Below are 12,418 nucleotides of genomic sequence, written 5' to 3'. Positions count from 1 at the left end.
TTGAGAGAGGACGAGTGGGGGAGGGGAAGAGAGAGAGAGGGAGACACAGAATCTGAAGCAGGATCCAAGCTCTCAGCTGTTAGCACAGAGCCCAGTGCAGGGCTTGAACCTACAGACCGTGAGATCATGACCTGAGCCAAAGTCAGACACCTAACTGACTGAGCCACCCAGGTGCCCTGAAACATAAACATTTTAAATGGGCCATATTAGTTGTTTCTGATACTGCATGATTTGTGCATATACTGTCCTTGATCTGCATACCTTACTTAGGATTCTGACATATACTTGTCAGTGGAGCTTATCACTTTTTCCCATTCATTCCCTCCTCTATTAATGTCAGCCTTTGAAACTTCAGGGGTTTTATTTCAAAATTCAAAGGGGTCAAAGAAAAGAGCATAATTTCACCAGTAGCCTACCCACCTCAAATAAAGCTTTAGTTAAATTTTACTGACTCAAGCTGGGTATGTTTGTGTTCTGGACTATTTGCTTTAATAGTATTAGCATTTAAATTGTCACAACTAGGCTCTAAAGTTAACGCCCCATTAAGATACACAGGGAAAGTTCATAGCTCTGTTGGTACTATTATTTCAGTGTGTGCAACCTGCCACCTCAGTGTAGTAGCAAAGTATTGATTACATAATAATGTCTTCCCCACCAAAGAATTAGAAATGGAATAAAACACCAAAACACAACTTGGAAATTAAAATTATAGATTAGGCTTTAATTAAACCTCAGTAACTTAATTGAATTAAGATTTTGCTAGACTTTTGATGTGAACTTACTACTTTGGTGATCCATGGAATTCTCTTCGAAGGAGAAACTAGAAAGACTGGTACAACAAATTATATCTAGATTCTGAAACCCCACCTGGTTTGACTGGTTGGTTTTTCTTTCTCTTATTTTATCAGTTGTGACAACACTGTATTTTGAATTTGATTTAGCAGTTAATGTTCGAAACAGAATTAAACTTGACTTTTACTTTTGTATTTCTGGATAAGATTTGAGTGAATATGGAAGTGAGAATTTGTCTTTTGAGGTTGAGAAATGCTAATATAAAGGTGCTAATAGCTTTAAAAACTAGATTTGTTCTGCTTCTCAAATTTAGTCAAGCTAAAGAATTTCAAAGTAAAACTATAAATACTGCTTTTGTGAGTATTTGCAAATCTGATTTCAAAGTATAGGCCAGAGAAGAGATTCTTTGTCCATTTGTTTTCCTTACTTTTCAAAAAATAAAATACTTTAGGCATATAAAAAAGTGCAGAGTATTCATGTAATTTTTTAAATTTGTTCTAAATTTATCTTGATATGGGGGGATAGGTTGAATAGGTGATTGAAATTAAGGAGTGCACTTGTGATAAGCACTGGGTGATGTATGGAATTGTTGAATTACTATATTGTACACCAGAAACTAGTATAACATTGTATATTAACTAACTGGAATTAAAATTAAAACTAACTAAATAAATAGATTTATTTTGATATAATTTCAAATGTACAAAATAGTTACTAGAAAAGGACAAAGAACTTTAGTATAGCCTTTATCCATATTCACTAAAATTTTTCAGCCTTTCATTTGAGGTATGCAATAAACTGTATATGCTTAAAATGTACAATTTAAGTATTGACATATTGTATACACCAGTAAAACCATCACCACAACCAAGATATTGATGACCTTCAAAAGTTTCCATGTGTTCCTTTGTAATCTTTCTCTTCTGTCCCACACTATCCTAGGCAACAACTGTTCTACTTTCTATCACTATAGATTGATTTCCATTTCTGAATTTTATATAAATGAAATTGTACAGTATATGTTCTTTTTCCCTCTTGCATCTTTTACTCATTATTTTGAGATGTATTCATGTTAGAGTCACTAAATTTTAGCTTCTTGACACATTCGCTCTTATATTCATATGTTTATGTATGTGTATATACATATAATACAAAAAGTATATAAATAGATTAAAATTGTGTGTATGTATGCACACCACATCTTTTTTACAGAGCTATTGAAAGTAGTTGTATATAACATGCTCCTTACCCTTTTAATATTTACTGTATATTTCTTTTTTATTTGTTTAATGTTTATTCATTTTTGAGAGAGAGAGAGGGACTGAGCACATATGGAGATGGACAGAGAGAGAGAGGCAGACATAGAGTCTGAAGCAGGCTCCAGGCCCTGAGATATCAGCACGGAGCCTGATGTGGGGCTTGAACTCATGAACTGCGAGATCATGACCTGAGCCAGAGTCGGACACTTAACCGAATGAGCCACCCAGGCACCCCTTTAATATACATTTCTTAAGAGCAAAGATATTCTTTTATGTAATCACAGTACCATTGTCAGATTCAGGAAATTTAACAATGATACAGTATCTTTTAAAATAGTTTAGTTTACATTCCATGTTCTTATTTTTCAGTACCCTAATAACGTCCTGGAAACAATACCTCATCTGATAGAGGATTTAATCCAGTATCATGTATTACATTTAGTTCTCATTCTTTACTCTGAAACATTTCCTTAGCCTTTGTTTTTCATGACATACATATATATTTTTTTAACGTTTTTTTTTTTTAATTTTTTAAATGTTTTGTTTATTTCCAAGAGAGAGAGACACAGGGTGAGCAGGGGAGGGTCAGAGAGAGGGAGACACAGAATCTGAAGCAGGCTCTAGCCTCTGAGCTAGCTGTCAGCACAGAGCCCGACACAGGGCTCAAACCCATGAACCATGAGATCATGGCCTGAGCCGAAGTCAGACGCCCAACCGACTGAGCCACCCTGACGCCCCTGTTTATTTTTTGAGAGAGAGAGAGACAGAGCATGAGTGGGGAAGGGGCCCGGGGGGCTGAGGGAGAGACACTAAATCCTAAGCAGACTCCAGGCTCAGAGCTGTCATCACAGAGCTTGATATGGGATTCAAACTCATGAACCATGAGATCATGACCTGAGCCAAAGTCCGACGCTTAACCGACTTGAACCACCCAGGGGCCCCGATATTTTATTTTGCTTAATTTAAATAAATTATTTTATTTTATTCATTTTTAATGTTTTATTTCTGAGAGACAGACAGAGACAGAGACTATGTGAGCAGAGGAGGGTCAGAGAGAGAGAGGGAGATGCAGAATCTGAAACAGGCTCCAGGCTCCAAGCTGGCTGTCAGCACAGAGCCTGATGTGGGGCTCGAACCCACGAACCGTGAGAATCATGACCTGAGCTGAAGTCAGATGCTTAACTGACTGAGCCACCCGGACACCCCACCGATAATTTTTTTTTTAATGTTTATTTTTGAGAGTGAGAGAGAGAGATAACATGAGTGGGGGAGGGGCAGAGAGAGAAGGGGACAGAGTATCCAAAGTGGGCTCTGTTTTGAGGGCAGACAGTCCAGTCTGGGGCTCAAATTCCCAAATGAGAGATCATGACCTGAGCCAAAGTCGGACGCTTAACTGACTGAGCCACCCAGATGCCCTGACATTTACATTTTGAAGGACAGACCAGCTACTATATAGGTTCATGTTAGGAAGATTAGGCTGGAATATTGTATGAGTGTTCTTTTCAGGGTATCACATTTGTACTTAAATGATGTACCAATTTCCTTCTTATTGATGATGTTATTTTTGGTCACTTAGTTCAGGTATTGTCTTTTTTTCCCACTAAATAGTTACTAGATTTCCTTTTGTAATTAAGTAATTTGTGGAGACATACTTGGGGACTTTGTAAATATGTCAGTATTATTTTGGAAGGCATTTGCAGAATGGAAAAGGCATTTAAGCATAATGTATTTGAAAGTCCTGCTGAAACTGATTCTGGGTGATAACAATAAACATTTCTTTAAAATAACAGTGCCAAAAGGGCCATAGTATATTGCACATTCTACAGAGCAAATGAATGGAAAAAGTTAATCTCTTTATAGGAACTGCTGAGCATCCTGGTAAAATTAAAGTGTGAGGTTTTTAGTGTTTATTTCCTTAATTTACAACGGAATTGATAGAAAACGACTCTGACTCATTTTCTTTGCTAGTAGACTGTCCTTTATAGGTGGCAAAAGTTTCATCTCCTGGGAAATTTAAATTCTTAATACTGTTTATTCTCACTGCAAGAAATATTTTCTTTTTTCTTTTTTAATGTTTTTATTTATTTCTGAGAGAGAGAAAGACAGCGTGAACAGGGGAGGGTCAGAGAGACAGGGAGACACAGAATCTGAAACAGGCTCCAGGCTCTGAGCTGGCTATCAGCACAGAGCCCAATGCGGGGGCTTGAACCCACGAACAGTGAGATCATGACCTGAGCCAAAGTCGGACGCTTAACCGACTGAGCCATCCAGGCGCCCCAAGAAATATTTTCTTTTACAAACTCAGACACTGCAATTTGGGGCTTATTTACAACATGGTATATCATATGCCGTCAGATATACTATAAAAGTTTATTGAGACATACTTTAGGCTTGGGGATTTCTCTCCTGACTTCTCAATTTTACTCTTTCTAGATGCATCCTTGGGGAACTGTTCACAAAGAAGCCTATTTTCCAAGCGAATCTGGAACTGGCTCAGCTAGAACTGATCAGGTACAGCTGTGCATGTGCTCTGAGTGCCCAGGTGTGATAGGTCATTTCATCCTCTAATTTCTAATACTTTTCAGTCACTCCACTAAAAGTTGACTTTATGCTTATATCCAAGTAAGTTTCTCAGTTTGATTTACCACATATTTTGTCATGGGCTATATATGTAAAGAAATTATATTCCTCCTTTTTAGGTCTTACTTAAGTATCTTAGTTTTTAGGTTCCCCGTTTTTAGACTTTATAGGTCTTTGCCTATTTCTTCTTAGTTCTTTGTATAAAAGCATGCCATTCTCAAGGTTTCATTCTTAGGTTAGATTAAGATCAACTGTATCCAGCAAACATTTATTAAGCCTGTTCCATAACAAATTTCTTTTTCTGTTAAACTTTAGGATTCAGACATAAGTAAGATAGGTCTCTGCTTTCAGAGAGCTCAGAGTTTAGTAAGTGATACAGCATGTAAACAAATAACCTAAAATAGAAGATTTGGTGAAAGACTGGGGATGGGATAGAATTTGGGTTGTTTTAATCAGTAAAAGTAAAGAGAAGAATGCAACAGGTTAAATGTAGACTTTAAAAGGTGGTGTATAACTCATTATTGTGCATTAAATTCAGTTTTCTATCAAAATTTTTAGCCTCTCTTCTGCTAGTTTTCCCTATAGGGATATTATAGGACCAGCTTAGCACTTTGAAATTAATACTAATGGACAGAATAAAATTGATAATGAGAACCTTTATGGAGGGTTAAAAGCATGTTTTACAAAACCAAGTATATACATAATTTTATACTATTTTGCCAGTATTTTCTCTTCATTATCTTGTAGCCAGCTCTTTCTGTCCTATTCTTTCTGTCCTTAAAGCTGTCAGGCTTTACCTTTCTGCGTGCTCTCTAATTTAGTAAGCCAAGATTTCCCAGACCTCAGGAGGTAATAATTTCTGCTTCTGTAATCTCCAGAATTCACAATGCTGACTCACTTACTTGCTTTGGCTTTTTGCTTTGTTTTCAGTCGACTCTGTGGTAGCCCTTGTCCAGCTGTGTGGCCTGATGTTATCAAGCTGCCCTACTTCAATACCATGAAACCGAAGAAGCAATATAGAAGACGTCTGCGAGAAGAATTCTCTTTGTGAGTTCGGCAAAAATGTATATCTCGTTTCTGAGTTTGGCTGCTGTTTAGACTTGACTTTTTCCTAGCCTAGAGAGTTAGTGTTGTCCCAGCTTATTATGCCAGCACACCATAATGTAGGAAAACATTTTTTTTGAACAGTATATGAATCTTATATTCTTGTTGTCATTTTCTCTTAAGGCTTTGTTTTTTTTTACCTTTTTTTTTTTAACTTTTAGTTATTTTTGAGAGACAGACACAGTGTGTGAGTGGGGGAGGGTCAGAGAGAGAGGGAGATGCAGAATCTGAAGCAGGCTCCAGGCTCTGAGTCGTCAGCACAGAGCCCAGTGCGGGGCTTGAACCTGTGAACTGTGAGATCATGACCTGAGCCGGAGTCAGACACTTAACCGACTGAGCCACCCAGGTGCCCCTGTTATAAAGGCTTTAGGTGAAAGAAAATCATTTTATTGTGAACAATATATAAATTTTCTCGTAGTCCTTTTGCTCTTCCCATAATAAAAAGAATGGAACTGCTGGCTTCATGTTTTTTACCTATATTATATAGCATTACATAAATCCTCTGTGGGAACAAATCTGTCTGCTTGCTTGTTTAGCCAGCTTTTAGTTCCTTTTCCACAGTTTTTACATGAAGGTGGAAATTTAGTGAACTTTGACCCAAGCTTACGGCTTAAAAACTGTGGGAACATTATGAACTTGTTCTTTATTCCTTTCCACAGCATTCCTTCGGCAGCACTTGATTTACTGGACCACATGCTGACACTAGATCCTAGCAAACGTTGCACAGCTGAACAGACTCTACAGAGTGACTTCCTTAAAGATGTTGAGCTCAGCAAAATGGATCCTCCAGAGTAAGTGCTGGTGTCCAAGTAGTGACCCTAAACCTCCCACTAAACCTCAGGAGATGTGAAACTCAATAGGTTTTTATAATAAAACTGCAAATGGCTAAGTCTCAAATGGAGAGGTGCCCTTGAGTATTGCGGTTGATATGAGGCTTGTTTTATTGCTTTAGGTTTTCTTTTTTAAACAAGGAATAAATTTAGTTATGATATTTGTTCTGATTTGATTCAAACTATTTATTGCCCTTTACAACCTCTTTGAAAGTATTATCTAGTTTTTGTTCTTACCCATTCCATTTGCTTCAGTCCCCTGTATCTGTGATGACCGTGTATATCTCACACTTGCAAGGACAGTTTTAATTTATGTAGCTTGCATCACTATCAAGTCAGATGTCCCGAATTTTGAGGTTGAAAATATGGTCTTTGAATGTGTCTCTCTTTCATCAGAATCTTATGTATTTTCTGTATTTTGTAGGATCTTCTGAGGCTTTACTCTTAGGTTTCACATTTGTCCAATAATGTGACATCGTATCCCTACCAGCATTATAGCTCTCGGATCAGTTTTTGGGTATTTTTTTCTTACATAGAGAAACCATGTATCTTAAATACACAGTATTTAAAGATTGATTGTTCCAAAGAAGTGTCCAAATTCATTTACTGCACTAGAATTTTGATACATTTGATACATTTTTTTTTAACTATTTTTTTTAATGTTTTATTTATTTTTGAGAGAGAGAGACAGCAGGGGAGCAGGGGAGGGTCAAAGAGAGAGGGAGACACAGAATCTGAAGCAGGCTCCAGGCTCTGAGCTAGCTGTGAGCACAGAGCCCGACATGGGGCTCAAACCCACAAACCGTGAGGTCATGACCTGAGCCAAAGTCGACGCTTAACCGACTGAGCCACCCTGGCGCCCTGAAATAAGCTTTTTACTGAAATTTGGGAGCTTTTATTATAGAGAGATTTGGCTCTGGTAATCTTTATTGTAATAAGATTTGATTTGCTGGGACTGTTTGCATTATTGAATATGAGGAAATATGGAAATACCTTAAATAAATTAAAATATAAACTCCACAGATGAAAATATCGAATCACAGAAATTCCATGGGTAGAAAGGAGGAAACCTGTTTTTTGGTCCTCAAAGACCAACTAACATGTAAATTGATTTTACACAAAATTGATTTAATCAGATGCTGCTTAAGTGGTTCACCACCTTGCCTGGACTTTTGTAGATATTAACAAGCCAGTCATCTCTGTCCTATTTATTCCCAACTGAAACTTGACCAATAAAGTTCTTTATTCTTTATTCTTTACTCTTGCAGCAAGAACAGTTATAAGACTTAATTATTTGATTGGAATATAGGTGTTTAAATGTAGTAGGTATAATTTAAATATAGTAGGTATGACTCTGATATTAGCAAGGTCCTCATTTCTCACTGTAGAATCTTTTGGGCTTTTATTTCCTCAGACTACCATATGCCATGCTTCCTTTTACATTGCTATTATCTATTTACTAATATTTCTGGTTATTTTTATGTTATCCTGTCCATTTCCCTCTGGTCTTTTCTTTCCTATTTTAATCTCTTGTTCCTCCATTCATTCACTGTCACAGTCCCACACACATTTCCCCTTTGCTTTGTCTTTTGCAGCCTCCCCCACTGGCAGGATTGCCATGAGTTATGGAGTAAGAAACGGCGACGACAGCGACAAAGTGGTGTTGTGATAGAAGAGCCACCTCCATCCAAAGCCTCTCGGAAAGAAACTACCTCAGGGACAAGTGCTGAGCCTGTGAAGAACAGCAGCCCAGCACCACCTCAGCCTGCTCCTGTCAAGGTGGAGCCTGGGACTGGGGATGCAGTAGGTCAGTTCTGGATGGAGTTTTTGTATTTTATTCAAGACACTTGATCAGGTTTTGATAATCAAGTGCAAGGATGGGTGTGTGTGTGTGTGTGTGTGTGTGTGTGTGTGTGTGTCTGAGTTTTTAGCCACTGAAGCAGTAAAGAGATATCCCATTATTGTGGGGAGAAGAAAATAAACCAAGTTTTGTACATGAGGCCTAGGAAGTCTATAATAGATTATTTTCCTTTCCAGAATGAGGGAATACTGTATCTCAATTAGAAGTGTAGCATAAGTCAGTAAATTGGGTAAATCAAATTTAAGGTTCATTTACTCCTGGTTTTCTAAAATGTAATTTGGAGCCCTGCTTATGTTAGATTTGATAAGACCTTCTTAGAATCTGATCATTTAATCTTTATTTATTTTTGAGAAAAAGAGAGTGTGAGGGGGGAGGTACAGAGAGAGACACACACAGAATCAGAAGCAGGCTCCAGTCTCTGAGCTGTCAGCACAGAGCCCAACGTGGGGCCCAAGCTCACAAACCATGAGATCATGACCTGAGCCAAAGTTGGACGCTTAACTGATTGAGCCACCTAAGCACCTCAGAATTTGATTGTTTAAATCACAATTGCATAGTTAGTTCCATAGATGGTTATTTGATCTAAGAATATCCAAAACTGTGTAATAATGAACTGTTAAAGTAGTTCTCCTGTGGCACCAACAATTTTTCTGAACTACAGGTATTTTTTTCGAGACTCATTTGGCTTTCCCTGTCTACCTACAACAGTGGTTTTCAACACTGGTGCACATGAGATTCATCTAGGAAGCTTTAAAAATAAACTCTCCTGAACGATTAATTGCCAGATATCTGGGGATGGTAACTGAAGCATCTGAATTTTACAGTCTCTTCTAATAATTCTGCTGTATAGTAAGGGTTGTAAGTCACTGACCTTGAAGAATACAGATAAAATGAAATCACTTTTATTCACAATACAGAGATGTTTTAGTTTGTTCCTATATTTTTAAGTGAAAATCCAAAGAATGACAGACTGTCACAACAGTCTGAGGCGTGAAAAATGAGACCTTCAAAATGAAACTTCATACATTGAATATTGTAATTTGGTCTTGCCAGTTGAAGAAAGCAAAGGTCCTTACCCTTCCTCATCCTCTTATATTGGCTCCACTGTCTCTCCACAGGCCTTGGTGACATCACACAGCAGTTGAATCAAAGTGAATTGGCAGTGTTACTGAATCTGCTGCAGAGCCAAACCGACCTAAGCATCCCTCAAATGGCACAGCTGCTTAACATCCACTCCAACCCAGAGATGCAGCAGCAGCTGGAGGCCCTGAACCAGTCCATCAGTGCCCTAACAGAAGCCACTTCCCAGCAGCAGGACTCAGAGCCCCTGGCCCCAGAGGAGTCTTTGAAGGAGGCGCCTCCTGCCCTAGTGGTCCAGCCTTCAGCAGAACAGACAACCTCTGAGGCTTCAAGCACACCAGCTGACATGCAGAATATGTTGGCAGTTCTTTTGAGTCAGCTGATGAAAACCCAGGAGCCAGCAGGCAGCCTGGAGGAAAACAACAGTGACAAGAACAGTGGGCCACAGGGGCCCCGAAGAACTCCCACAATGCCACAGGAGGAGGCAGCAGGTAAACAGACCGGTCATGAATCTCATTGAGCTCAGGTGCTGTTGATCCTCTTAAAAATCTCTTTAACATTTTCTTTTTCACATCAATGGCCTCAGTTTCAGTTTTCTGTAACCTAGTCTACAGGAGAACATAGCACCCAATGATGTATTTCTTACCCAGCTTCTATTTAAGTCTCAGAGCTTCTCAAAACACCTTCCATATACTGATGGTTTTTCCATTTCCTAGGAGGTAGGTAAGTAAAACCTCTGTGTTTTAACCCAAGGAAACCACAACCATAACCACTGTGTAAAATGGTTGCCAACTAGTACTAGCACTTGAAAAATCTGCTTTCCAAATAAACTATCATCAGATTGTACAAATAGTCGATTTTACTCCAATGTAGTGGATAATAGTCAAGAAAACTCTAATAAAATGCCATTGTTAATCTCTTGAAGAATAATTTGGAAATCTAAGTAGATAAGTGTAACACCATACATTTCCATTTCCAAAAAATAATAGCATATAAAAATGCTTTTTAAAAATCTGTGCTCCTGAAAGAGACCATTGAATGGACCCCAAGTTAGGAAGTGAGCATTACATAAAGAAACATCTGAGCAAAGGAAATATGTTACACCTTGACCTGACATGACCACAGCATGCAATTTTATTAGAGGAAAGAAAAGTTTAAATTTTCTAATTCTGATTTACAGTCTGGTTTGCAAAATGTTTACTTATCTGAAAGTGTTTTCAACTCCTTGGAAATTTTCGCTGTCCATGAAGACCCCATGAATTGGGGAATAAGAAGAGGCACAAGGGCTGATGAGGTACACTAACTTTCAACTTTAGGTCGTCTTACATTCACATTTCATACGGGATGGTACAGAAGTATATGCCTTATTTCCACTGGTATACAAATATATAAGCTATTTTTCATATGTAAAGCTTTTTAAAACTGGAAGATAACAAATAAAATTAACCTCTTTACTTTACAGATAGGGAAACTATAATCCAGGGAGTTCTATAAGCCTGCCTATGGTTCCACTGCTGAAACTGTATTATTGGAAGAGCAGAATTAGAACCGGTGTACTTTTCTTAATGTGTTTCTTTTTAGTGTGTTTTTAAATTCACTTTGTTACTCTGACATACTGATTCATTTGCTTTTAAGAGACTCTAGGACAGGGTCTTGCTAATCTAGAATTAAAGCAGGCCTCTTTGTCTCCTCCCCCACATCTTCTTCCTCCTCCCCACTCCAGCAGAATTCATCTATAATCAAAATATCTTAAGTCATCAAATTAAATAGTATAGTGATTGAAAGAAATTCACCCAATAATTGAGCCAACAAACGTGAGATTGAACTAAAATTAAGACCTGGCCGATAGCCAGAAATTGTTGGATTTACTTTTCAGGGAAGAGTAAAAATACCACTCCTTTGTCACCGCTGGATGGTCCAGTTCTCCTGTTATGTCTCCTCTTCTTGTTGCTCCCCAGCTGCCTCATGTTTGGCCATTTTATTGTTCATTAGCATTTCCACCAGAGGGCAGACTGAGTCAGCCAGAGAAGGTGAAAATCTGTCACTTTGACTACCCTTCACTTGTATGGGGAAAGAGTTATGGTTGAAATCTAATGAGTCAACTGAAAATTTTAAATTATTTGTACATTTTATTAATACCTCCCTCCAGTAGTACAGACTGTTGAGAATTGGCAATATTGTTAACACTAAATCTCATAATAGTATTTTTTAAAATGTGATCTTTTGACTCTTTTAAGTAGTTTTATTTTACTTTAATAGTTATTTACAATCTATCTGCTTTTCTAATTTGAGACAGTTTTCATCCTCTCATACATGTGAATTTCAGCTCAAGAATTAGTTCTATTGAAATACAACTAGAGGCACTTGGGTGGCTCAGTTGGTTAAGCATCCGACTTCGGCCCAGGTCATGATCTCATGGTTCGTGGGTTTGAGCCCCACATTGGGCTCTGTGCTGACAGCTCAGAGCCTGGATCCTGCTTCAGATTCTGTGTCTCCTTCTCTCTCTGCCCCTCCCCTGCTCATGTTCTCTCTCGTTCTCAAAAATAAACATTAAAAAATATTTAAAAAAGAAATATAACTAGACTATTCACATAAAAGGCAAAGTTTAAATATGAAAAGTAGTATAGCTAGAAGAATAAGTTTAGCTTTGCTCACTTACACGGTTAGACATTTTTAAAGTTGTTTGCCATCAATATTTTAAAAAAGTAAACCTTAGTGTTTTATGTATAACTGGTATTGAGATATTCTTATGTAGTGAGATACATACTATTGACAGCAACAAGCTCTGAAATCTATAGAAGTTTGTAGTCCAGTCAGCTCTCCTTTGTCAGTATGTCGTCTTTTCAATTGTGAGTTTTCTATAGCTGATTTTTTGTCCTTAAGTTTATTTTTACCTACCACCTACTCAACCA

At 37.9% G+C, this 12,418-nt stretch overlaps 1 protein-coding gene across 9 annotated transcripts in view; it reads left to right on the top strand.

The window, feature by feature from the left end:
* Window positions 1-12,418, top strand: part of CDK12 (cyclin dependent kinase 12) — a 94,444-nt gene that overhangs the window by 33,003 nt on the left and 49,023 nt on the right. For all 9 annotated transcript variants that reach the window (XR_013338840.1, XR_013338842.1, XR_013338841.1 and 6 more), the window contains exons 9-13: window positions 4,485-4,562; window positions 5,562-5,678; window positions 6,395-6,526; window positions 8,161-8,372; window positions 9,545-9,997. Coding sequence is in view for 3 of the 9 variants with exons in the window: in XM_077779343.1 (XP_077635469.1) it covers window positions 4,485-4,562; window positions 5,562-5,678; window positions 6,395-6,526; window positions 8,161-8,372; window positions 9,545-9,997 (992 nt within the window). In the remaining 6 variants the exon portion in view is untranslated. The remainder of the gene's footprint in view (window positions 1-4,484; window positions 4,563-5,561; window positions 5,679-6,394; window positions 6,527-8,160; window positions 8,373-9,544; window positions 9,998-12,418) is intronic.

Source organism: Crocuta crocuta, unplaced genomic scaffold (genome assembly GCF_008692635.1).
Source record: "Crocuta crocuta isolate KB4526 unplaced genomic scaffold, BGI_CrCroc_1.0 scaffold68, whole genome shotgun sequence".
Classification (NCBI taxonomy): domain Eukaryota; kingdom Metazoa; phylum Chordata; class Mammalia; order Carnivora; family Hyaenidae; genus Crocuta; species Crocuta crocuta.
The sequence above is the reverse complement of the archived record's forward strand: the minus strand, read 5'-3'. Positions and strand labels throughout refer to the sequence as shown.